Source organism: Rhinolophus hipposideros (genome assembly GCF_964194185.1).
Source record: "Rhinolophus hipposideros genome assembly, chromosome: 15".
In the NCBI taxonomy this organism is placed as follows: Eukaryota; Metazoa; Chordata; class Mammalia; order Chiroptera; family Rhinolophidae; genus Rhinolophus; species Rhinolophus hipposideros.
In genome coordinates, this window is record NC_138061.1 from 36270311 (window position 1) to 36296330 (window position 26020).

General features: G+C 32.8%; 1 protein-coding gene across 3 annotated transcripts in view; it reads right to left on the bottom strand.

Annotated features, from left to right (window-relative positions):
- Positions 1 to 26020, bottom strand: part of PCDH15 (protocadherin related 15) — an 822425-nt gene that overhangs the window by 188874 nt on the left and 607531 nt on the right. For all 3 annotated transcript variants that reach the window (XR_013995038.1, XM_081075408.1, XM_081075407.1), the window contains exons 17-18: positions 16442 to 16521; positions 6692 to 6785 (exon numbers count right to left, since the gene is read on the bottom strand). Coding sequence is in view for 2 of the 3 variants with exons in the window: in XM_081075408.1 (XP_080931534.1) it covers positions 6692 to 6785; positions 16442 to 16521 (174 nt within the window). In the remaining variant the exon portion in view is untranslated. The remainder of the gene's footprint in view (positions 1 to 6691; positions 6786 to 16441; positions 16522 to 26020) is intronic.

The following is a 26020-nucleotide window of genomic DNA, read 5'->3' on the forward strand; positions in this document are numbered from 1 at the left end:
GATAACAAAAGATAAATATAAATCATGTGTATAGCTTTTTGTTTTTTTTTTTTTTTGGGCATCCCCAGTATATATGCTCTAATATTTTCAATAAACAGGTAATGTTCAAATTAATGTTTATTAGTACATTTAAAATTCCTTTCAATAAAAATGAGGAGATTGGAGTATGGGACAATGAAGACATGTAGTTTCAGATTTGATCATTTTTGTTTTTGGCCAATAGGAAAAGGAAAATACATCTATTCTGTAATAGGCATACTCTTTTGGCAATATTAATCTGAAGCATTTTTACTGTCAGCTATTAATCATCCTTAGCTATAACATCAAGAGCCAAGCTAGACTGACTCAGGTCATAGAGTTTCTTGCAGGATGTAGATAGGATTCCCTTGTTTCACAGTAAGGCTGACCTGGGAGGCACTCTTCTCTTCTGAGGGAAAAAAAAAAAAGAAATAAAAGAAAGAGTGAAAGATGTAGAGTGTCTTCCAGAAAGGCAAAGAAAGAGATGTTCTTTCTATTTTAGATTATGGGGAGTATAAAGGAAGGCTCAGACAAGACTAGAAGGTGGGATGAAAAGGTCCCCCTATTCACCCCCACCACAACCACCACCACCATCAACACTTTGAGACACATTTCAAAAGAGAGACATTGTAGAACCATTTTGAGAAAAGTGGTGATAGGTATTGAGATATGAGGAGAACATTGGGTGAAATTATAGCAGAGCCTTTTGGAGTATGTGAGCCTCCAGAGAATTTCCATGGGGATCACATCTAATAGAATATGGCACTGAATATGTAACAATGGCAGAGAGAGGTAGCCAAAGAGAGAAGTTTGGATTTTATATGTGTAGCTCAAGAATCTTAAAATTCCCAAAGACATTGAGGTTCTAGAGATCTCTATGTGAGCAACGCCTCAGGTGAGGGCAAATGACCCCAATGGTCAAAGTCAATTATACATTAATACTCAGCAGTAATGGACACCACCAAACTCAAAAGGTAATTAAGGAACCAGACGGAATTCAGAAGTCAACAGTCTAGAGATGAAAACAGACACAGCACACAAAACAGACCAGCAGAGTTGGAGTGCCTATGTATGAGCTGGTTGCCTTCCTCCCAGCATCAAGGACTGATAAACACATCTTAAATTTACACAAAAATTTTAAGATGAGAGCAGAAAAGATAGGAAGAACACTATGGGAAGCTTAATTAGTGAGTAAGTATTAACCTTGAAAAGACTAAAAACAGAAGAGGCTGAAATATTATTTTAACAGAGTTAAGTATGAACCAAACCAGCCTCCCTTCTTACTGCACCCCAACTTAGACACTCATTACTGTCTAGGTAGCAGAGTGAGAATCATGAAGAAAATCAGATTAGGTATAAAAAAAAATAAAGAAGGTTTTTATTCTTTACACTTTTGGGTGTGTGTGAGGAGAGTATATTTTATTATATATATGTATATATACATATATATATTCTATTATATATAATATTAACATGCTAGAAAACAGTAAAATGTTCAATATTATCTCACAATTAAAACATCACACTTCTAGAAGATTTATTTCAGAAAAAATTAAAATATGAACATTTTATTCCTAATCAAAAATATAAATCTATGTTTTTCAAAGAGAATGAATAAGTAGCTCATTATCTTTTCAAATGGCATGGTAATGTCTTTTTATAAAAGAAAATAAATCTTCGTGTTTGTTTGTTTGTTTGTGTTTCTTTTTTCAAAAAATACCAGGAAAAAAATATAGTATATTTGGCACACTATAAATGACAGAGCAGAAAAAATATGTATGTAACCATCTGTGTTGTATTCTAAAATGTTATCAAACCAACTATATTAAAATTCAAAATTATTTAATTTTCACATACAATTCTGCCTGCATAAATGTTTTGTCTTTTGCTAATATTTTCTAAATTTTGATTACATGTTCAACTCCTAGATTCTAATTGTATATTTATAGCGTCATGTATAAAAGACATTTAGGGAATAATATTTCAAGGCTAAAGCAAAATTGCTAAGCTTCCCGCCAAGCTGAAATTGTGAAGCATTAAAAGTGTAAAAGCCATCTCATCGAGTGAATCAAGCTAGTAATTCAAGAATATTTTACAGAAAGCGAAAATCATGGTACAATCAAGTTATCTATCCTATCTTTTAATGAAGAAAACAATATTGCTGCACTTGTGAAATTTGGTCAGAAATACCCACACTACAAGACAACTGCATATTTTGAATATAAACACTTGCCAATTGAAAATAGCTGATAAAATTGTTTTTAAAAAAAACCCACAAAATTCTGAGTACTGTTTGCACATTACATTTTCACTATATTTGCATATTTATACATTTTTGCTGTGCTATTGGGTGACTGACAAAACCACGATCCACAAAACATACTTACTAGTTATCTTTCAGCTTGCTGTGGCTACTTATGGATAAGATGTGTAAGAGAAAATACGCTAGGTGAGGTTTCTGAAAAAAGCTTTGGTTCTCTGGAGAACAGAGAGTGAACTCCTCAGGCATTCACCTTTACCCTTTGCTCTTCAAAAATAGAAAGCAGATGCCTAGAGTCGCATCTGCTCTCAATATAAGAACAGATGCAATGGTCTGGAAACCATTAGGTAACAGGAATGAAGATAAAAGTAAATGCATTATAATTGCAGAGCAAGAAATAGACAGCAGGCTTCCCTGATGGCATTGCTTAGCCCTTGCACAACCCCTTTCCTATCCACCTCTGGATTTCGGTTTATTTGAGACAAACAAAGATGCTTTGTTTAAGCTACTGTTGTTTGGGTTTCTTGTTACTTATAGCCATGTTCCTAACGGCCAATGCTGCCAATGATTCTTTTTTTTTAATTTTATTTTATTTTTACATCCCTCACACCGTGAACCCCCCGCCCCCCATCCACCACCACCCTGACCTCACACCGAGCCATCACATTATACACATAAAAAATTATAGTTGGCATTCATTAATGTCCAGCCTCTGGTGCACAATGCCATGACCAGGCATCCACAGCATCCCTGAGGTGGTTTCCCAAACAGGACACGTGTCCATCGGACACCCAACAAAATCCCCAAACACTATTGAATAAGTTCCCCAAAGTAATTCTCAAAAAACCTTGAGGCCATCCTGTGGTCACCAGCCGCCCCCCAATCCCTTCACCCTTCCCCCCATCCCCAACCCCCTCCCCCCCGCCCATCTAACAACTCTCGGTTTTTTGTGTCCCCAAAACTGTTTCTGACTAGTTCATTGATTCTTGAAGGAGGTCAGAGCATGTCACCCTAAAATATGCCACTTTGGCACATTGACTGTTTTGAACTGAAGGCACTTGAAAAACTGCATATACGGGAAAAATACTGTGACCTTCTTTTTTCTCTTAAGAGCAAAAGGTGAAATTCCTATATGAAAGATGTCCCCTTCCCTCATACCAGAAGGAAAGTAACATTCTGATCAAGAGCGAGAAGCTGAGTTCAAGAGAATTCTATGCAAGCTGACCTTGCTAAAGTAATCTTAATATCCTTTACCCCCCCCCCACTTAGTTTAGTCACTTTCCCACAATTGCTTCTCTTTGTTCAAAATAATGTAAAAAAATGTAGGTTTCACCATTTCTTTGGGTCTTCATTTCCTTATGGGAGACACCTCATCATGTAAAACTTGTATTAAATAAATCTGTATGCTTTCTCCGGTTATCTGACTCCGCCAGATTCATTTTCAAATCCAGCCTGGGGCCTTAGAAGGGTCAAGAAAAAACTTTTTCATCTGTGACACTGTTATTCAAATTATATCCATTAATATAATAAAGTTTGCCCAGATTTTCCAATAACATTCCTTTTAAGCTCATACTGTTTGGACTTAGTTTAGCTTAGAATTACGAGAAATAATGTACAAGGAAACTTCTAAAGAGAGAAGTGGAATGTATATTGTTTCAAAAAGAAATGCACATGGGAGAGATCCTATATATTATTAAGCAAATGAGGTAAAATGTGACTGATTAGAAAATCGAACTTACACCTAAACTTATCAATCAAAGACTGTTTCAGATAAAATGTGAAAATATTGGAATACAGAATAGTAACAGCTATCTTAAGGAATTTTCACTTCATAAATTTTCAAGTAGTTGCAAATAAATATAATTATTAAAATCTAGAAAACATTCTTTTATCTGCAATTTTAAATAAAAAATCTAAATATTTATAATAATGCAGTATATGAGATATTTAACTTACATGTATAATTGTTTTCAACTATTATTAACAAAATACATTTAGAAATGAAAAAAAATGTTAAGAATGCCAGATGAAATTCCCTGAATATTTTCTACAAAAAATTAGCCGTCATCAATACAATATTAGCTCTCTTCTTCCCCAACCCCTGTTTTTGGAGTAGGAGAGGGGGTTTTCAATTATGAAATTTTCAAATTACGTCTTCGCAATTTGTTTCACTTATATTGCTAGAAATCATTCTGATTTAAGAAAAGTCCATCCAACTGGGGTCTGTGCTATTAAATATCTTTCCTGAGATCCATGATTTTTAAAGTTAAAAAGTTAATTTTACTATAACTTTGAAAGAAAAAAAAAACTTGCCCAAATGTTTAGATAATAAATGTGTTATCAAATATAAGAATATTATTTTGTAATCAGTTTCTTCTTTAGGAACCCACTATATGTGCCCACATGTATGTCCAGCAGTAAAATTATATAAATGGTGAAAGTAACTGAAGAAGCTTTTGTTTGATCTAAATGTTTCTTTTTCTACTGCCACTCTCACTATAGACTTTTGAAAGTAAAACAAATTTACTAAAAGGGATCAGCATTTTAAAGCTGAGTGAGAACTTACTGATCATAAGAATGAAAACAAAATTGGAACCTAGAAATGCTAAATGAGGTGAATTAAAATACACATGCAAATAAGAAAAAAAAATGCTCTAGAGGGAACTAAACTACACATTTTAACCCAGAACTTATTTTCAGTTTTTGATATGGACAAAACCAAAATTAGTAGATTCAAACTATATCAGATATTTTAATATACTATTACTTTTCCATTTGTTCTCTTGTCTAAGAAATTTTATTTTTAAGGCCAGGCTTAATAGGTCCTAGCTAATATTACCGAAATTCATTTTTTATTTATAATGTGACATATCTCAAAGCTATGTATTATTTATTTTTTCCTATCCTAATGGTTGACCTAAATGTTCCTTATTAATTTTACTTCTCTCTAATTACACCCCTTACTCTATGCTGAATAATTCCTCCTCCTTCTGAGAATTTTCTCCCATAGTTATTTCCTAGCCAAGTCACCCATTAAACTTTCATCATAAGTCAAGTTCTTCAATTATTTTCTTCTTGAGATTCTCACTGCCTTCACATATATTTAGCACAGGCACACTACATTAATCAAAGACATTGCACATATAAAAATTAATCTTAGATTTTATTTTTCTTCACTGATCTAATACTAAGTGCCTTCTATTGACCTCACTATTTCCTAAAACTGTTCTGTATATTTTATTTTGTACATATAATTATTTATGTAATATTTGAAAAATGGCAAATAGCTTATTCTGGGCAGATTTTAATCACCAAATTTAAGTAATTGTCCCTATTTATGTTTCTAACTTTTAATTAAGATGATAAAACTGTCCTTGTATAAATTTGATATTTTTAATGATGGCAAAATTTTCTCAGCCATCCTTCTCAAATAAGTGGGAGGAGAACATAATATGCCCTCATCCAATCTATCCCATAGATCAAAGAGGTAATTTCAAGTAAACTGTAGATATGTTACTATTTGAATTGGGTGAGTCTTGCCTACATACCTATACTGATTTTGAAATTATTTCCAGAGAACAGTGCTTTGTTGGCCCATAAATACTTGACTATAGAAGAAAAATCAAGCTGTGGCATAAAAATGGTGAAAACATAGTCTAAAGAAGAGTTGTCGAAAATTGAAATGTTACAATGCTTACAAATAAGAATGATGATGGTTTTGGGTGGGCTAGTTTGAAGAATAGTGTCCCATGATTTTAAAATATTCCAGAATGAATCAACAGTTTATGCATTAAAACTAAATTTTAGTTTCAGAAGAAATAAAATGTATCTTCTGTAGATTTATACACCCACTGAAATCATTTCAATCATCAAAGATGAGTTAGGATTCTGAGTGCTGCTTACAAATAACCAGTGGAATCAATCAACTTGTTTTCCCAAGTGCTTCAAAATAGTTATTTAAAAATTCCCGTCTGACACATGCCCCCCCCCGAAAAAACAAAAAAAAAGTGACATGAAAAGAAACAGTTTCAAACATAGTAAAACTCCCAGAGGGCTGAGCTTAAGATGGGCACAATGGAATATTTCCCAGACAAAGTTAGATTCCATTTTCCCCATAAATTGGGTAAGAATGCCAATAGCACTTATCTATTCAGTCAAGTCAAAAGTTGTAACATCATAACAGATTCAAAGTATAGGTTCATCAATTTAAAAAGCCCAGTGGAGAAAGAGAGTGCTGCTCTAAGTAATTATAAGTAGTTACTCCAGGTGAAACAGAGATTAATGAGATTAATTCATGAATTTGCGATTGCAATATATTGTTTTAGAGTGTAAAACTACAAGGTTCTCTGAGGTTTTTGTGTTTGATTTTCTTTGATACTATTTTTATAATCCTTTCCCAGGGAGAGTACTCACCCCATCTGGCCTGCCATCAGTTGCAGTGACAATCAGAATGTAGCGATCGGTGCTTTCCCTGTCCAGTGCTTTCCCTAAGGTTAGAATCCCAGTACTAGTGACAGAGAAAACAAACAAACAAATGAGACAAAAATATATTATGTCGCAGAGAGTTTTCCTACTATCCTAAACTATGTTTGATATGTTTTTCCCCTCCAGCAAACATAGCTTGACTATGTAAGATGTATGATTCTAGGATTCATGATGAAAGTTGAAAAAAGGCTTTTAAGGCTGCTGAGCTTCTTGGCAATAATTTTTTTAAAATGCCAAATTGAATGACATAACTGAGTTAATTCTCTATCCTTCAAGAAAAGAACAAAACTACTTAATTCATTCCAGGAAGAAAGATATCTGTCTTGTTTGTGATTATTTACAAAGTAAAAGACTCTATTATAGCACTTTCATTATCCTTAGAATCAAGGAATGGTTTCTGATAATTATATCATCATTCCCATTCATTGCCTCATATGTGTCCATTATGGAAATGCAAACATCTAAATTCCATCTTTGACAAATCCTAGTAATTACATTTTATTTTTTCTTCTATTCTAATTTCCAAATAATTGAGGCTCATTGTAATCAGAAATTATTCAGTGGGATATTAAAACGTTTTACAGATATTATGTTTTTTATAGCATTTATTTTTATTCTCTATAGAACAATATTTAAATACATCGCAATTGCTTTCAAATGAGGAATCACACTACATATTTTCATTTTTTAACAAAACATAATTTTATGACCATTTACTCTTTCATTTTATAATTAATTAAAACAAACTTTTGTCCATACACCAGCAATTTTACTCTTCTTTTGAAATTTAGGTGTTTCTCAATTTCATTTATTATGTATACTAGAAGATGAACACCCTTTGGGAAAATTCTTATGCTTTTCTAATATTACTGCTTACCTATTCACTATCACAATAAATGCGTCCAAATAGTTAAATCTATACTCTCCAATGTAATTTGTTTTGCAACAGTTGGTCACCTATAATGGTATCTAAGATGAGTTCTACATTTATATCTTTGATGTTACAATCTGACAGTGTGCATGACATTTTAATTACAGCCTAATAAGCATCTACTGTGGAGGGGAGACTATATTAATATAATAAAACATTAACATATTTAATAAATATTTAAGAGTAAAAAGATAATTTATTACTTATTAATAAAAGGCTTTCAATTTAATGCAAGTACTTTTATTGTTATGGTGGAATTTAAGCCACTGACATCACAAAAAGTTGAGTAGAGAGAGTCAACATCAATGAATCAATTTCAGAGTCTTACTGAGTTTTATTTTGTTGTTGTCAGGGATATGGACTTAATACATATTTTATACATATGGCATGGCTATGAAAAACTGACTTTACTTTTTGTACATTTTTAAATGTTTTGTCAAAATAATTGAAAACCAATTCCTAGAGTAGTTCATAACAATCAGGTTTGGATCAACTTCCCGCATAACAGATGGTGCAGATAATCTCATTTTAAAATGACATTCAAAGAGAAAAGTAAGACATTCATTGAATCTGAGACTTATTCATGAGTCACGTAAGAAAAAGAAAATCTGAAAATCTAGCCATAGTACACACACACAAAAAAAAAAACAAAGAGAAAAAATTGAGTTATTGTTTTCTATTTTCTCCTTAGTTTAAGGTTCAATACTTTATATTCTTCCTAGTACATTGAATTAGAAAAATCACTAGAAATTTATATATTAATAGTATTTCCATTTATACATAACAGCCATATTATACATAAACAGCTAATTTTTCATCGTCTGGTGATTATTATGGACATAGTCTGTTGCTTGAGATAACAAGTGCCTGTGGCCCAATGTAGTCGGCAGTTGGGCAGGATATTCGGGAGGTAAAGACAGAAAGAAAGAATACAGAGCGTCTGTTGGTATTCACAGCTGAAAGACTAGTTTATGGATGTACACAGTATCCTTTCATGAAATTTGAGAAATAACTGGCAAGGAGGAGTCTTACTACCAGCCAGATAGATATTATAGAGCAAGATACATTGGGCTACAGTTTGGAACGCAGTCAATCCTGTAAGTTCATATATTAAAAATACATAAGAATCACTTTTGATAAAACATCAATAATAGTGCTACTTAAATTGACATGATTGAAAATATATTGCACAGGAATGATATCAGTAAAAATGGTGAAGTAGGCAGTTTCAAGAAATGGTTTCTCTACAAAAAAAAACATTGAAAAATGAAGCAGGAAGGATCGAAATAAACTTTGAGAGAAATCTGGAGAAGAGTCAAAGGCTGGCAGCAACCAAATAAATGCAGAAGCAAGATAAAAGCAACTAAAAATGGTAGAAAATCCTTGTCATTTTTACTTGCCCATGCTTTCTCTCTATCCTCCCCCCGCCCCCCCCCCCCGCTAGCTTACAGTGGTCTTGAAGATGGTAGTCAACATTCCCAGTGTAACACTCCAGTCGCTATTTCTGGAGGGAGCAGAGCTATCCTTATTCCTAAATAATTGTCTTTTGCAACTAGTCAGGAGGCTTTTTGAAGGAATAATACACAGGTTTATCCATCTTTTGCCTAACTCAGAACTCACTCAAGGCAGAAAAACCGTGGGTATTCCTGGAAAACGTTGTAAGGCAGGGAACAACCTATAGACCCCTGAGGCAAAAGATTACAGTTGAGGCATGCAATAGAGCTCCAGAAGCCTGGGAGGAAAATCTGCATAGAGAGTTTCTTGAAAAATTATGGCATTCAAAAATGCCCATGTATACTGGGGAATAGAATAAAAATGAGAGTCCAGAAATAAACCCATACATCTGTGGCCAACTGATTTTCAACAAAGATGCCAAGATCATTCAATAGGGAAATGATAGTCTCTTCAACAAATGGCCCTGGGACAATTGGAGATCTACAATTGCAAAATAATGAAATTGGATTATTTATACCATATGTGAAAATTAAATCAAAATGAAACAACAATCTAAATATAAGTACTAAAATTATAAAACTTTTAGATGAAAACATAGGCATAAATAATAATCTTGGATTTGACAATGGATGTTTACATATGACATCAAAAGAATGAGCAGCAAAAAGAAAAAGAAAAAAAAATAGATATACTGGACTTTATAAGAATTACAAGTTTTGTGTATCAAAGGCTATTATCAACAAAGGTGAAAAACAAACAAAAAACAAACCTCCAAAACGGGAGACGATATCTGCACACTATATATTCAATAAGAGTCTGGTACCCCAAATATACAAGGAACTCTTACAACTCAACAACAAAAAAGACAAATAGCCCAATTAAAAAATAGGCAAAGGACTTGAACAGATATTTCTCCAAAGAAGTTTAAAAATGGCAAGCAAGGACGTGAAGCGTTGTTCAACACCACTACCCATCAGGGAAATATAAATCAAAACTACCATGAAATTCCACTTCACACCCCGAAGAATGGCCACAATTAACAGAATGAAACAGATTGGAAAATAATGTGTTGATGAAGATGTAAAAGAATTGAAACCCTTGTGTGTTGCTGGTGGGATTGTAAAATGTTCAGTCACTGTGGGAAACTGCTTGGCAGTTCCTCAAAAGAGTAAACACAGGATTCCAATATAACCCAGCAATTCCAATCTGGGTATGTAATCGAAAGAATTTAAAATAGATACTTAAATACATACACATATATGACGCTAGTAACAGTATTCATAATAGCCAAAACATAGAAAAACAGTCTAAATGTCCTTTGATTTATGAGTGGATAAACAATTGTTTTATATACTTATGATGGGATATTATGCCGCTACAAAATGGGATTATGTACTGAGGCATGCTTCAACATAGGTGAATGGCAAATCATTAGGCTAAGTGAAAAAAGGCAGACACAAAACATCACAAACTGTGTCATTCCTTTTACATGAAACATCCAGAATAGATAATTCCACAGAAATAGAACTCGCTTTTTTGGTTGCCAGGGGCTGAGAAAAGGGTAAGTAAGGTGTGCAACTGTTTAGGGTTAGGGTTTCCTTTTGGAATGAACATACTTTGTAAGTAGATGGAACTGGTAATTGCACAACATGGTATCTAACAAATACCATCAAATTGTTAACTGCAAATGGTTAATTTTATGCTATGTGAATTTCACCTCAATTATTTTAATGATATCGAACAGGATTTTGTTACCATACTTGAAGGCTATATTCCTAAAATGCATTCTTATTGACAAAATCAAGTCCTTTTAGACAATGAGTTAGATTGCCTGACCACAAAAATGGTGTTCAGATATTGTTTAAACAATGTAAGTAAAAAGTAGTAGAGGGTATTTACTTCCAAAAAACCAACCTGCTATCATTTAAAACCTGCTTGTATAAGTAACCATTTTTGAAAATTGCATTGTTTATTAAGAAACATTGCAGCACCCACACTGTGGACTGCGAGAGATGACCTCACAGGTTTCATGCTTTATATTCAATGCTTCCTTTAAACTTTTTCAGTACTTTGTACTAGTGTGACTTAACATTATTTACACTTCAAGTGTCTGAATCTTTCACAGACTTATCATGTTGCTTTTGGACATCATGTTTCAGGTCTTAAAATGATAGAGATGTTAGAGTATACTTCTAAAGGTGTGATCGCTTCAAGTTTGATTTGGCATTCCTTGTTAAATAGTAATTAACAATTAACAAGCACAGACCAGTAGAAGCAGTTAGGTATAAGTAGCATTTTAAAGGGAAAAAAATGATGGTAGCAGAAACTAAGCTGGTAGAGTGAAGGATGTGAGAAGTAGTTTGATTTGAGTACATAATTTGAAAGCAAGAGTTGACAAAAAAAGAAAATATGTATAATCTTCCTTATACGTAATTTAATCTCCAATGTAACCATAAAGTCCGAACTGATGTGAAAAAACATAATCAAGCTTTGAATTTAATGTCAAAATAAATTTAGTCACATAGAAAGACAAAAAAGTGCCAGTGAAGATAAAACACATTTCAAATAAAATTCTAACAAGGGGAAGCACTTAGCCTTTATGTTACATCACATACTCTATCTTCCAATGATGAAAATCTATAAGAATTCATCAACTTATTGAAATAAATGACTTAAATATTTGGCCATTATTATAAAGAATGCTTATTTACATCTTGTTTAAATGTTTACTTATATGTGAATGTCTACTGGATATATATTTGCTGAATCATATGCAACTACTAACACAGACACTATAAAAATTAAAATTATGCAGAACCACAGAGATCTGGCCATGTAATACGTGATATTAAATGATTTTCATAACAAATAGTTATGATTTTTAAGGAACCAGGCCTTGTTCTTTAAAAAGTGAGTTTCTTTTTGGCTATATGACTATTCTATTCATTAAAATGTATATAACAATTCAACACATTAAAATGATTCATCACTACTAATATTTTTTAAAGAATTACGAACATATTTTGGCATATTTTTATTTCAATGAAAAAAAGTAAAGTAATGGTATTGTAATGAAGATTATTGCTAAAATTTTCATCATAACAAACTATTTAAAATGAACAATGATATACGTTTTAAAAATTTGCTTTAAGAAAGACAATGCAACTAATAACACAATTTTCATGAACTGAAGTGTCTGATAAAGCAGAACACAATTTCTTTCCTATTGTTTTCTGAAAGAGTACCTGGATTATTAAAATTCTTACATGGAAGTGGTGGTGTAAACGTGCACAAATACCCCAAAAGTTTCAAAGAGGGGAGGGACTGAAATTTCAATTTTTCCCTATTTCAAATGTGTTGAACTATATTGCTAATGATCTGGGCTAGCCTATAAATGTCAGTGGGATCAACGGTAATAAGGAGGCCAAAATTAAATGACCAGAAGATAGAAAGGAATGGGCTCAGTGTACTGGACCCCAAATCAGCAATGGTCACCTAAAGATACCATACAATTCTTGCAGGCATGAATGTTTGCCACCCCAAAATATGCATCTTTGGGATATCAATTATTTCAAGCTATTTATTTTTAAGAAACAAATGACTCAGGAAGAAACTTTCCCTTAACTGACTAAAATAATTTAGATAGAGGACCTCTTCCAGAAAGGGAGCTATTACCATAGATAAAACTATGGTTTAATATGAAACTAGGTGTGATAGATAGGGAGGGACTTTTCAAAGCCCATTAGGTCAAAGTCTTCCTTGTGTTTCATTATTAAAGAAGTCCCAGCAAACATTTGTTTTACTTAACATTTCCTTTTCTATCTCCATGTGAATTATCTTAGACCCTTTGAAATCCCAAACCACTAACCCCATTTTCTACTTAGCTGAAAATAGCATTTAAACCTCAACCTAATTTGCTTGCAGGCCCCATATTCTATGGACTCCCTACATGTTCATACAGAAATAAATTTGGTTATTTAATTCTGTTAATCTATCTCATGTCAATTCAATTCTTGGGCCAGCCAGAAGAATGAAGAGAAATAAGCGGAAATTTTCCACTCTCCCACACTGTCCTGGAAACAATTTGCATTTAAAGAGATGGCTGTCTGAAATGACCTAAAAACTGTAGTATTAAGAACTGTGGTTAATTTTAACTGAAAAAAAATCAAATAAATAAATAAATAAACAAACTGGCAAGCAAATAAAGTGTGGTCAATTTAGACAGAGGAGGCTGCATTGACATCTTTCAGACCTTAAAGAACTTCTGCGATCCCATTAGGTGTCTCTGGTTTCAAAAGTAGAGATGGAGAAGTAGTAGAGAAATGGTTGCTAGGGTTGCTAGGGTAGCAGCACAAGTGGAGATTTTATTTTGTAAAATTGGTGTCATCAGATTTCACAACAAGCAGCTGTAAAAACCTTCAGCATCAAGGGAAGAACACAGAAATAGAAATTCTTAACAGTGAGAGTAAGACCTGTATTTCCTGCTTACTAGGGCAAGTGAAAGCATACCAGATATGTGTGTGTGAGTATGTGTGTGTGTGTGTGTGTGTGTGTGTGTGTGTGTGTGTGTGTATAACAGTTGTTTTTAACATATAATTCCTATGTCATCAAATTCACCCATTTAAAGCTTACAATTCAATGCATTTTAGTATATTTTCAGAGCTGTGCCACCATAACAGCAACAAATTTTAGAACGTTTTCAGCACTGTATCCATTAGCAATCACTTCCCTTTCTCACCCACCCCAGACTCAGGCAAACACTACTCAACTTGTAGTCTGTATAGATTTGCCCATTCTGGACATTTCATACAGAGGAAATCATACCATATATGCTCTTTTGTGAATGACTTTTTTCACTTAGCACAGTAATTTTAAGGTTCATCCATGCTGCAACATGCTTCAGTATTTCATTTTCCTTTATTGATGAATAATATTCCATTGAGTAGATATGTATTTTGTTAACCCATTCATCTGTAGATGGATATTTGAGTTGTTTCCACATTTTGATATTGTAAATAATTCTGTATGAACATTTTTGTGCAACTTTTTAATGTGGATGTATGTTTTCATTTCTCTTGAGTATATATGAGTGGAATTGCTGAGTTATGTGGTGACTTTATGTTTAACATTTAGAAGAAATAACAATTTTTCCCCCAGAATGAACATTTTATATTCCCAGAAAAAATACATGAGGATTCTGATATCTCAACATCCTCACTCAAACTTGATATTTCCTTTCTTTTTCATTATAGTGATTCTAAATGCATATGAAGTGGTATCTCATGATTTAAATTTGCATTTCCCTAATGACTAATGATTATGAGCATATTTCTGTTTATTGGCCATTTGTATATCTTCATTGGAGAAATGTGTATTCGAATTCTTGTCTATTTTTATTTTGATTATTTTTGTTTATTTTTGAGTTCTGATAGATTTTTTTTTTTACATATTCTTGATATACCCATATGTCCCTTATGAAACACATTATTTGAAAATACCAGGGTTATTTTCAAAATGTATCCAAGTGCACACTTTTGTCAATGTTGCTCAAGCAGTAATCAGAATGATTCGCTGTAATCAGAAGTGTCTGGATGCTGATAGTAACTACTTTGAGTATCTCTTGTAATTGCAGAAGTCAAATGTGACTTGTATTCATCTTTTGTTATAAGTATATATTGAGTATTACAATTTTAATGGTTTTTCCCTTTCTTAAAATTTGTATACATTTTTTGGCACCCTCTGTATTTTCTCTCAGTCTGTGGGTTGTCCTTCACTTTCTTGATGGTGTCCTTCGGAGCATTTTTTCCCCAAGTTTTGATGAAATTCAACTTATCAGTCTTCTAATTAATCATTTGTGCTTTTTATATCATATCTTTGAAAGCATCGTTTAATCCAAACCAAAAACATTTACTTTTGTATTTTATTCTAAGAGTTATACTATATTTAGTTCTATCCATTTTGAGTTAATTTTTGCAAATAGTATGAGATAAAGATTGAACTTCATTCTTTTGCTGCTGTCCCAGCTTCTTTTGTTGAAAAGATTATTGTTTCCTGATTGGATTGTCTTGGCTCTCTTTTTTGGAAATCAATTGGCCATAAATGTTAGGAGTTATTTCTGAACTCTTAAGTTTATGATAGTGAACTATCCATCTATGCTTATATGAATATCACACAGTCTTGATTCCTATTAAACTGTCTCTTTTTAAAACTTTCCTTTCTAATTTAATAATGATTGTGAATTATAGCTAATTTATGCTTTGTATTTATCTATGGGGGTAAATTCAAAATGGTTAAGTCTTTCCATTTTTTAAACAGTAGTTTATTCATCTGTGAAATCTAAAAATTTGTGAAATCCTGTTTTTAGGCATATTAACTCATGGTTGTAACAACTGATTTGATGTGAAATTGCAGCTGTTCCCTCACAAGGCCAAGTGACCACACAAGGTTGCCTTGATTTGGCATCATGTACCACATGTTTCTGAGACTGAAGCAGAGCCTAGATCATTTACATTTTCTTTTTCATCTCATAATCATGGGCTATGTTCAGGTTTCCATTGTTTCAGGGAGAAAAACCACTCATGAACACACAGAAAACATCAGCGAGCTAACAAGTACCACTCTTTAACAACTAGCCACATGTGACAGCAGAACAGCTATTTGCTATTGCAGAAGGAAGCAAATGATATCACTGCAAACATCAATTCCTTCTTAATGCCTGCTCCCAGTTATCTCTATTGTTATGATTAATATTATCTCTGATATGTTCAGAGAGGTGAGAAGAATGACACTTAAACAGACAACAAAGAGGCTTAGCATGGACATGCAATATTGTTGTGTTAACTTTTTTTAGAATATGCCTATATTACCCAAAAATTGAATGATGGACTTTGGTGGTACATTAAATGTTTTATAATTACACTTTTTCTTATAAAGTTCCCTTTGAGTGAACGATTTAGTGCCAAGTTACTGTTTGTAAAAATGTCCTTGTTATTATGAGTAGCTGACAATTTTAAAGGGATCTAATTAATCCCAGGTTATATCTGCAAATGAAATGTTTCCACCTCAGTGGATTTTACCTAGTAAAAATGTTAAAGTAAATAAATAGTCACCTGGGTAAATTTCTGGATTCAGTATTACCTGTCCCCCTTTCCTCGTTAACATTCATTAGAAAAAAATATCAAAATAAAATTACAAACAGCTGAAAGCCTCTGGTTAGAAGTCTGTTCTCTTGCTGCCAGTACACTGTAAAAAGTTTAAAAAGAAAAAGAAATCAGCAATCATTTTTAACTTACGTTTCAGAAAGATTAAAAACTCGCTGAGGATCTCCTTTCTCAATGGCATATGTTATTGGGTCTCCCTCTCGATCAGTTGCCTTCAAGAGAGAAAACATAATTCACTTAACAATAGTTAATATGGCTCCAATTCAGTACATTGTGGAATATAGAAACTTAAAAACAAACAAACAAACAAAAAAAAACAGAATATCCATAATACTCTTGTAGCATTAAGGTTAAAAGTGAGCTAATAGCACAATGTAAACAAAGACTATCATATCTGATCCCCAAATTTTTTTGTCATTTTATGTCAGTAGTAACAATGAACAAGAATAACGTCTTCTGAACATAATCTTACCTGATGGGGAAATACAACAATGACTTTCCTAAGGTTTATACATCTAATTTTGCATGAGTCTGTCTCTATAATTTAAACAAGTGTGCTGAACTCTACGTAAATATTTACAGTATAATTTTTTTTTTGCTTTTTTTTTTTTCTTTTTCTGCTGTATTGTGAATATACCAAGTCAGGAAAACATTATGGTTAAGAATCCTGAATCTGGATCTAGAGAGCCTGAATTTAAATCCAGGTTCCACTTATTAATTGTGTAATTATTTCTCAATGTCTTCATTTATAGAATGAAGTCTATAACAATACGAAAGTAAGTAGATAATGGGAGGTGTAATTAACATAATCTATGTTGAGGCAGAAAGACTAACATTTGGCACATTGTAAGTTTCCAATAAATATACTCCCCTCCCCTTCACTCAAGTCAGAGAAGATAAAACCTGTAGCTTCTGACTTTGAGTTGTGTGTTTTTCTTACCCCAAATAAAGACACACACTCTATGTGGTGGCACTGGATGCTTCTACCTTGCAAGGCATCTAATGATTCTGTTTTCCAATGGGCCCTTAAGTTTAATTATCGAAGATACAGGTGAAGAACGAAATGGGGATGCTATAAGAGATGTGAGAGCGAGCTCTCTAAGTGTGACCTAGGGAGAGAGGAAATATCTGAGAAATGGCTAGAGGAATTTTACTTATAGGTCATTGGCCTGGCAAAGAGAGCAATCTCTCTGACTGATAGGTACTGACCTTGAGCTGGTATAGCGGTAGTTGTGTCTGGTCCTTTTAATAACAATAACTGCCAGGCAATAAGAGCCTGAGTGTGAAATCCCATGTCCAGACCAGCAGGGAGGCAGTTTTTCCTGGTAGATGAGATGGCTTCCACATGCATTACCCAACCCCCATCATAGACTGAGTTCTAGCAGCTACCACAATTAGTGGATGGCCAGAAGGCTCTCTTGGACTACATAAATCCCAGAGTTCAGGGACAACTGAATCATAACAGATAATATTTACAAAGTGCCATGTTCTGTGCGAGAAGCTTTGCAGGATTATTTAATCTGTGTCTCACAAATGTGTCTTCTCCATGAAACACTTCCTTCATGTGGATTCCATAATATCATATCCATCTGCTTTTAATTCTACCTTATCAGCTACTTCTCATTTTCCTTTGCTGATTTATCCTCATCTATAAAACATATTTACTCTGAATCACCCCCAGAGTTTTGTGTTTGGATTTTACTTACTTAATCACTACATCCAATTGTAGAATTTCAAATACTATTTATATGGTGAAGACTCTCATACTAATATTTCTCACCCAGCCCTTTTTCTGAATTTCAGACATATTCCGTTGCATACTTGAATCACAAATTAGATGACTTATAAGCATCCCCAATTTAAAATGTTAAAACTCCCAAATCCTGATCTCTTTCTCACCCCTTCCGTCATCAAGAAACAATAACCTGCTGCTTTCAACACCTTGATTATCTCAGTAAATAAAAGCAGCTACATCTTCCTACTTGCCCAGACCTTGTATCTTGACCTTAGCTGATCATTCTTACTCCCCACTGAAACCCATTAGCAAATCTCATTGGATATCTTTAAAATATTTGCAATATCTGGCTGTATCTGAAGTCCTTCCCTATTACCATCTTCCTCATGGATTATGGCAAAATACATCAAACTAGTGGCCTTGCTTTGTCCCTTGTATACTCACTGCAATCAATTTCTGATTAAGAAGACAAAATAACTGTTTCTCCCAAGTCAGGGTTTCATTTCTTTTTCATTATTACACACACACACACACACACACACACACACACACACACACACCATAAATGGAATTAAATAGTAAAATACAGTGAAATAATAAACTACCAATGGTAATATCTTTGAAACATTCCATTTAAATCTAAATCTAAAATTTTAATTTCATTAAGTTAATTATAATAAAAGAGTAAGAGAAGAGAGTAAGAAACAAAGTATTTTTTTAAAAAATTGCACTTACTGGGATTAATAGTAGATGCTTTTTTTTTTTTTACTAGCCATAAAAGTATTTGTAAAGAAGACAGAATGGAATTCAGATAACGATACTCAGTTAAATTTTGCATATGTACTGCCAAAGCAAGCACAATACTCAGTTAAACTTTGAAGAAACACATAAGTATGCTGTAAAGAGACTGTATTTTATCACTAAAAAGCTCACATTAAACTATTTTTGTTGTTTTCTTCTTTCAATTATTGTAACCTGTCATATTGTTACAGATATTATCATTTCTTTTTGGTTCTTCTTTGCTATGTGGTTGTTGTTGTTGTTGTTGTTTATTGAGGGACAATTTGCCCTTTGTTTTCATAAATACCAGAAAAAAATAGATTTTGAAGCTATCTTGCTTTGTATAAATAATGTTAAGTATACATTAATGTTGAACCTTTCTTGTAATGTATCAGATCTACTCTAATATTTAACATTATTTTTGTGTGAATTAGATCACTGTGAATTTTGTTATGCTACTACAATAATAACAGAGAGGAATTCCTAGAGGACTCTCATTTTTTTTTTTAGCCAAATTAATTACTTTTAAAGTCTGAAGCATCTTGAATACATCTTGTATACATCTTGTATACATTTCTCTCACCATTTCCAGAAATATCACTCCAAACCTAATCTTGACTACTAAAATAACACCCTAACTAATTTCATTTATTTTTCACATGCATACACCACAAACTATTCTCAATAGAGTATCCATGATGATCCTTTAATTGTTCTTTAAGTTTATTCATGTCACTGCTCTACTCAAATTCCTCCGATTATTAGTCCCTAATTTCACTCAGAGAAGTTATCTCAACACCTCCTTACTGGATTAGTTCATGTCTATGATTTTCCTCCTCTCTTACTTTACTCCAGTCCCACTAGTATCTTTGCTTTTCCTCAAACACAGTAGGTAGGCATGAACTTCATGGCTTTTATTCTTGTACCTGAAAGACTCTTCACCAGATACTCACAAGACTCATACCTTCACTTTCTTCATCTTTTTGCTGATGTCACCTCAGTGAAATCATCACTGATCAAATGGTTATCTCCCATGTACTCCCTCTCCATTTTTCCTCTTGTATTTTTTTTCCAAATAGCATCTATCACCTAAAATTCTGTGTAACTCACTTATATGTTCTATTAGTTTTCTATTTCTCCTACTAGAATGTAAACTCTATTAAGGCAGATCTGTTGTCTATTTTGTTATTGATATGCCTTAGTGCTTACAATTTGGGTCTGCATTTGCACTTCTTATGACTCAAGGAAGTTCAACAAAATAATAGTAAGCATAAAAAAGGGCATAGAAACCATAAAAAAGAACCAGTCAGAAATAAAGAATATAAGAACTGAAATAAAAAAATACACTAGAAAGAATCAACATCAGATTAGATGAAGCAGAGGATTGACAGCAATTTGGAAGACAAAGTAGCAAAAAATACCAAATCAAAATGAGAAAAAAATTTTAAAAAGTTAAAAAAAATAGATTAAAGTACTTCTCAGACAACATATACCATAACACCATTTGCATCACAAGAATACGAGTAAAAGAAAAGAGACAGCACGGGATGAATTCAAGAACCTTTTTGAAGAAATAATGATTGAATACTTCCCTAACATGGTGAATGAAATATACATACAAGTACAGGAAGTGCAGAGTGTCCCAAACAGAATAAACCCAAAGAGGTCCACACCAAGATGCATCATAACTAAAATTGTAATTATGGAAGGAGAGAATCCTAAAAACAGCAGGAGTTACATATTAGTTATTTACAAGGGAGCTCCTAAAACACAGTTAGCTGATTTCTCAATGAAAACTTTGCAGAGGCCAGAGGGAGTGGCACAAAATATTCAAAGTGATGTAAAGCAAGGACTTACAACCAAAACTGTACCCAGAAACACTATTATTTAAAAATGAAACAATAACAAGCTTCCTAGACAAATGTAAATGAATTCATCACCACCAAGCCAGTATTATATGAACTGTTAAAGGGACTTCTTCAAGAAGGGAAAAAACAACAACATAAGTATTAATAATAAAGTGGCACCACGTATCTATCAACAATCACTTTAAATGTAAATGGATTAAATGATCCAATAAAAAGTCATAGGGGGAGCTGAATGGATAAGAAAACAAGACCCATACATATGCTGTATATAAGAGACCCACTAGGAGACCCACTTCTGACTTCTGATCAAAAGAAACACAGGCTGAAAATAAAGGGATGGAAAAAGACACTGCATGAAAATGAAAAAAAAAAAAAAAGCTGGGGAGCAATATCAGACAAATAGACTTTAAAACAAATCCTATAACAAGAGACAAAGAGAGACATTACATAATGATACAGGCATTAATCCAACAGTAAGATATAACTCTAGTAAACACTAATGTAGCCAAAATTAGAGTACCTAAGTATATAAAGCAAATATTGACAGATATAAAAGGAGAGATCAACAATAGTACAGTAAGAGTTGGAGACTTTAACACCCCATTGACACCAATGAACAAATCTTCCAGACAGAAAATCAACAGGGAAACAGCAGCCTTAAGTGACACACTGACCAGATGGATTTAATTGATATTTTTAGAGTATTTCACCCCAAAGTAGCAGAATATACATTCTTTTCAATTGCACATGGGACATTTTCCAAGTTAAACCATATGTTAGGCCACAAAACAGATCACAATTAATTTAAGATGACTGAAATCATATCAAGTGTTTTCTTTGACCACAATGCTATGGAGCTACACATCAATTTCACGAGAAAAACAAAAACAAACAAACAAACAATCAAAAACACACAAAACTGAAAAACATACAAACGTTTGGAGGTTAAACAATGCGCTACTAAATAATGAATGGGTCAACAATGAGATCAAGGAAAAAAATCAAAACACAACTTGAGAAAAATGCACATGAAAACACAATGACCCAAAATCTATGGGACACAGTTAAAGCAGTCCTGAGATGGAAATTCATAGCAATGCAGGCTTTCCTCAAGAAACCAGAAAAATTTCAAATAAACAGTCAAACTTTATACCTAAGGGAACTGGAAAAAGAATAGCAAACAAAACCCAAAGTGTGGACAAGAAAGAAAATAGCAAAGATCAGAGTGGAAATAAACAAAATAGAGGCAAAAGTACAAATGGTCCAATCAAGAGCTCATTTTTTGAAAAGATAAACAACATTAACAAACTTTAACCAGACTCATTAAGGAAAAGAGAGAGAGAGAGAGAGAGAGAGAGAGAGAGAGAGAGAGAGAGAGAGAGAGAGAGAAAGAAAGAGAAAGGATCCCAATAAATAAAATCAGAATGACATAGAAGTGACAACAGACACCTCTGCAATAGTAAAGATTTTAAGAAAATACCATGAGCAACCATACACTGACAAATTGGATATTCTGGAAGAAATTGATACATTCCTAGAAGCATACAATTTTACACAGCTAAATCAAGAAGAAACAGAAAACATGAACCGACCAATTAGAACTAATGAAATTAAATTAGTAATCAAGAAGTTCCCAAGAAAGAAAAGTCCTGGACTGGATGACCTCACGGGTGATTTTTACCAAACATTTAAAAAATAATTAACAATTGTTCTTCTCAAACTGTTTCAAAGAAATTCAAGAGGAGAAAAGGCTCCCAAGCTCATTTTATGAGGCCACCATTATCCTGATTCCAAAACCAGACAAGGACATTACCAGAAAAGAAAACTATAGGCCAATATCCCTAGTGAACATAAGTGCAAAAATTCTCAACAAAATATTAGTAAATCAAATTCAGCAATACATTAAAATGATCATATACCATGATTGAGTGGGATTCATTCCTGGAAAGCAAGGTTGGTTCAATATCTTCAAATCAATTAACGTGATATATCACACGAACAAAATGAAAAATAAAATTCATATGGTCATATTAATAGATGCAGAAACAGTGTTTGAGAGAATACAGTTTCCATTTATGATAATAACTCTCAACAAAATGGGAACCGAAGAAATATATATCAACATAATAAAGGCATATATGACAAACCCACAGCTAATAACATACTCATTGGGGAAAGCTAAAAGAATTCTCCTTAAGATCAGAACCAAGACAAGGATGTCCTCTTTCACCACTTTTATTCAACTTGTTTCTGGAAGTTGTAGCCCCAGCAATCAGAGAAGAAAAATAAATAAAAGACATCCCAATTAGAAAAGAATAAAACTATCATTATTTGCAGATGACATAATACATGAAGAGAATCCCAAGATCCCACTAAAAAATATTAGAATTGATAGATGTATTTAGTAAAGTAGCAGGGTACAAAATTTATACATAAAAATTGGTTGCATTTTCCTACACCAATAGCAAACTATCAGAAAAAGAAATTAAGAAAATGATCCCATTTATAATTGCATCAAAAAAGAAAAAGAAAAAAAAAAAAAACGGGAATAAATTTAACCAAGAATGAAAAAGACCTGCACTCAGAAAACTATAAGACACTGAAGAAATTGAAGAAAATAAAAATAAATGGAAGCATATGTCATGCTCAAGGATAGGAGAATTAACATTGTTAAGGATGCTCATACTCCCTAAAGCAATCTATAGATTCAATGCAATCCTTGTGAAAATACCAATCACATTTTTTACAGAACTAGAACAAATAATCTTAAAATTTATATGGAACATTTTTTACAGAACTAGAACAAATAATCTTAAAATTTATATGGAACCATAAAAGACCCCAAACAGTCACCACAATCTTGAGAAAGACTAACAAAGTTGGAGGTATCATGTTACCTGATATCAAATTAAACTACAAGACCATAGTAACCCAAACAGCATGGTACTGGAATTAAAACAGAAACAGAGAACAATGGAAAAGAATACAGAGCCAAGAAAAAATCCCACATCTATATGGTCATTTAATCTAAGACAAAGTAGGGAAGAATATGCAATGGGGTAAAAGCATTGTATTTAATAAATGGTGTTGGAAAAACTGGACAGATAACTTGCAAAAAAAAAAATGAAACTGGATCACCTTCTTATTCCATATACAAAAATATACTCAAAACGGATTAAAGATTTAAATGTAAGACCCTCCCAAACCATAAAACTCCCAGAAAAAAATAGGAAATAAACTCTCAAACATTACCTTTAGTAATATTTTTACTTATACAACTCCTTGGGAAAGGGAAATAAAAGAAAACAAAAAACAAAAAACCAAAAAAAAATGGGACTACATCAAACTAAAAATATTTTTTCATAGCAAAAAAACTATCAGCAAAACAAAAATGACATCCTACTGACTGGGAGAAGATATTTGCCAATGATATATTTGATAAGGGGTTAATATCCAAAATTTATAATGAACTTATACAATTCAATCACAGAAAAACAAACAAACCAATAATAATAAAAAAAAAAACATAGGCAGAGGACCTAAATAGACATTTCTTCAAAGAGGACATACAGATGGCCAGTAGACATATGAAAATATGCTCAACATCACTTATCGGAGAAATGTAAAATTAAACCTCAATGAGATATCACCTCACACATTTAAAATTTAAAATGGCTATCATAAATAAATAAATAAATAAATAAAAACAAGTGTTGGGGAGGATAGGGAAAAAGGATGCACTTTTGGTGGGATTGCAAATTGTTGCAACCACTGTGGAAAACGATTTTGAGGTTCCTCAAAAAATTGAAACAAAAGAACTGTCTTATGAAACAGCAATTCTACTTCTGGGAATTTATCCAAAGAAATCCAAAACACTAATTTAAAACATATGCACCCCTATGTTTACTAAGTGCTATTTACAGAAGCAAGATATGGAAGAAACTTAAGAGTCCATCAATAGACAATTGGATAAAGAAGATGTGGTGCATATATACAATGAAATATTGCTCAGTCATAAAAAACAAAAACATGAAATCTTACCATTTGCAGCAATATGGATAGAACTAGGGGGTACTATGCTAAGTGAAATATGTCAGAAAGCGAGAGACACACCATATGATTTCACTGAAATGTGGAATTTAAAGAAGAAGAAAAAAAACAGAACAGAAACAAACTGATAGCTACAGAGGACAAACCGATGGTTACCAGACGGGAGGGAAGTTAGAGGACTCTGGGAAAAAGGAGAAGAAATTAAGAAATACAAATGGGAAGTTGTAAAATAGCTACAGGATATAAATTACAGCACAGAGAATATAGTCAACAATATTATAATAACTACATAACTCCAGTTGAGAACTAGATTTATTCGGAGAATCACTTCATAAATTATATAAATGTCTAAAAACTACAATGCACACCTGAAACTGAAATAATATTGAATGTCAACTCAAGTAAATACATAAAAAAAAGCAGAATTTTCAAAATAATGGAGTTAATTGCCTTAGAAAAACTGGAAAAAAAATAAGTATATGGATAAGGGTGTGAGAGTGTTGAGAGGAAAAGACAAAAAAAAAAAAAAAATCTACCTTAAAAGAAATAGGATATACCTGTGAGCTTCAGTTCCTAGAGTTCTTTTATTGTTTTTAGAAGTTTCTATATATAGAATGATAAACTGTGTCCTAGAAAAGAGAAGCTCACTTAGGAAAAAGAGATTTTAATTCAACGGAAGATTTGGGATATGTTCATTACCATAAACAATGGATTTTACTGTTTTTTGTTTTTGGTCTTTTTTTTTTTTAAGTGTTGTTCATTGACTATATGCATAACAACTAATCAATTGTTGATGTATTTTTTTATTGATGTTAACTGAAATTAACTGTGATTTATGTTACTAAGGCATCATTAATGACTAAGAAGAAAACAGCATATTTTGGGGTGCTGGTATTGTTAATCATACATAAGTGAAAACTCACGTATTATTCTATGAACTAGTCATCCCCTGATATTACTATTCCATTTCAGAGTTGACATTGCTCCAACATGAGCAGTTGGGATGTCTCATAAGCCAAGGGCCCTACTCAGTTTTCCAAAGGGCTGCTCACACTCTTTTTTTTTCCTCTTGGTAAACCAGAGGACACTGGCTAACTAATCAGAAAGTAGGTAGATGCCAGCAAATACAAAGCCCTAGTATTATATTTTTCTAGTCCTGGAAAAAAAATTAAAACTAAGACGTGAAAAAAAAAGATATGATACAATAAGTATAGGGATCAGAGGCCGATTTTCCATAAGACTCACAGATCACAGTACTGTATATTGATACACATGTGG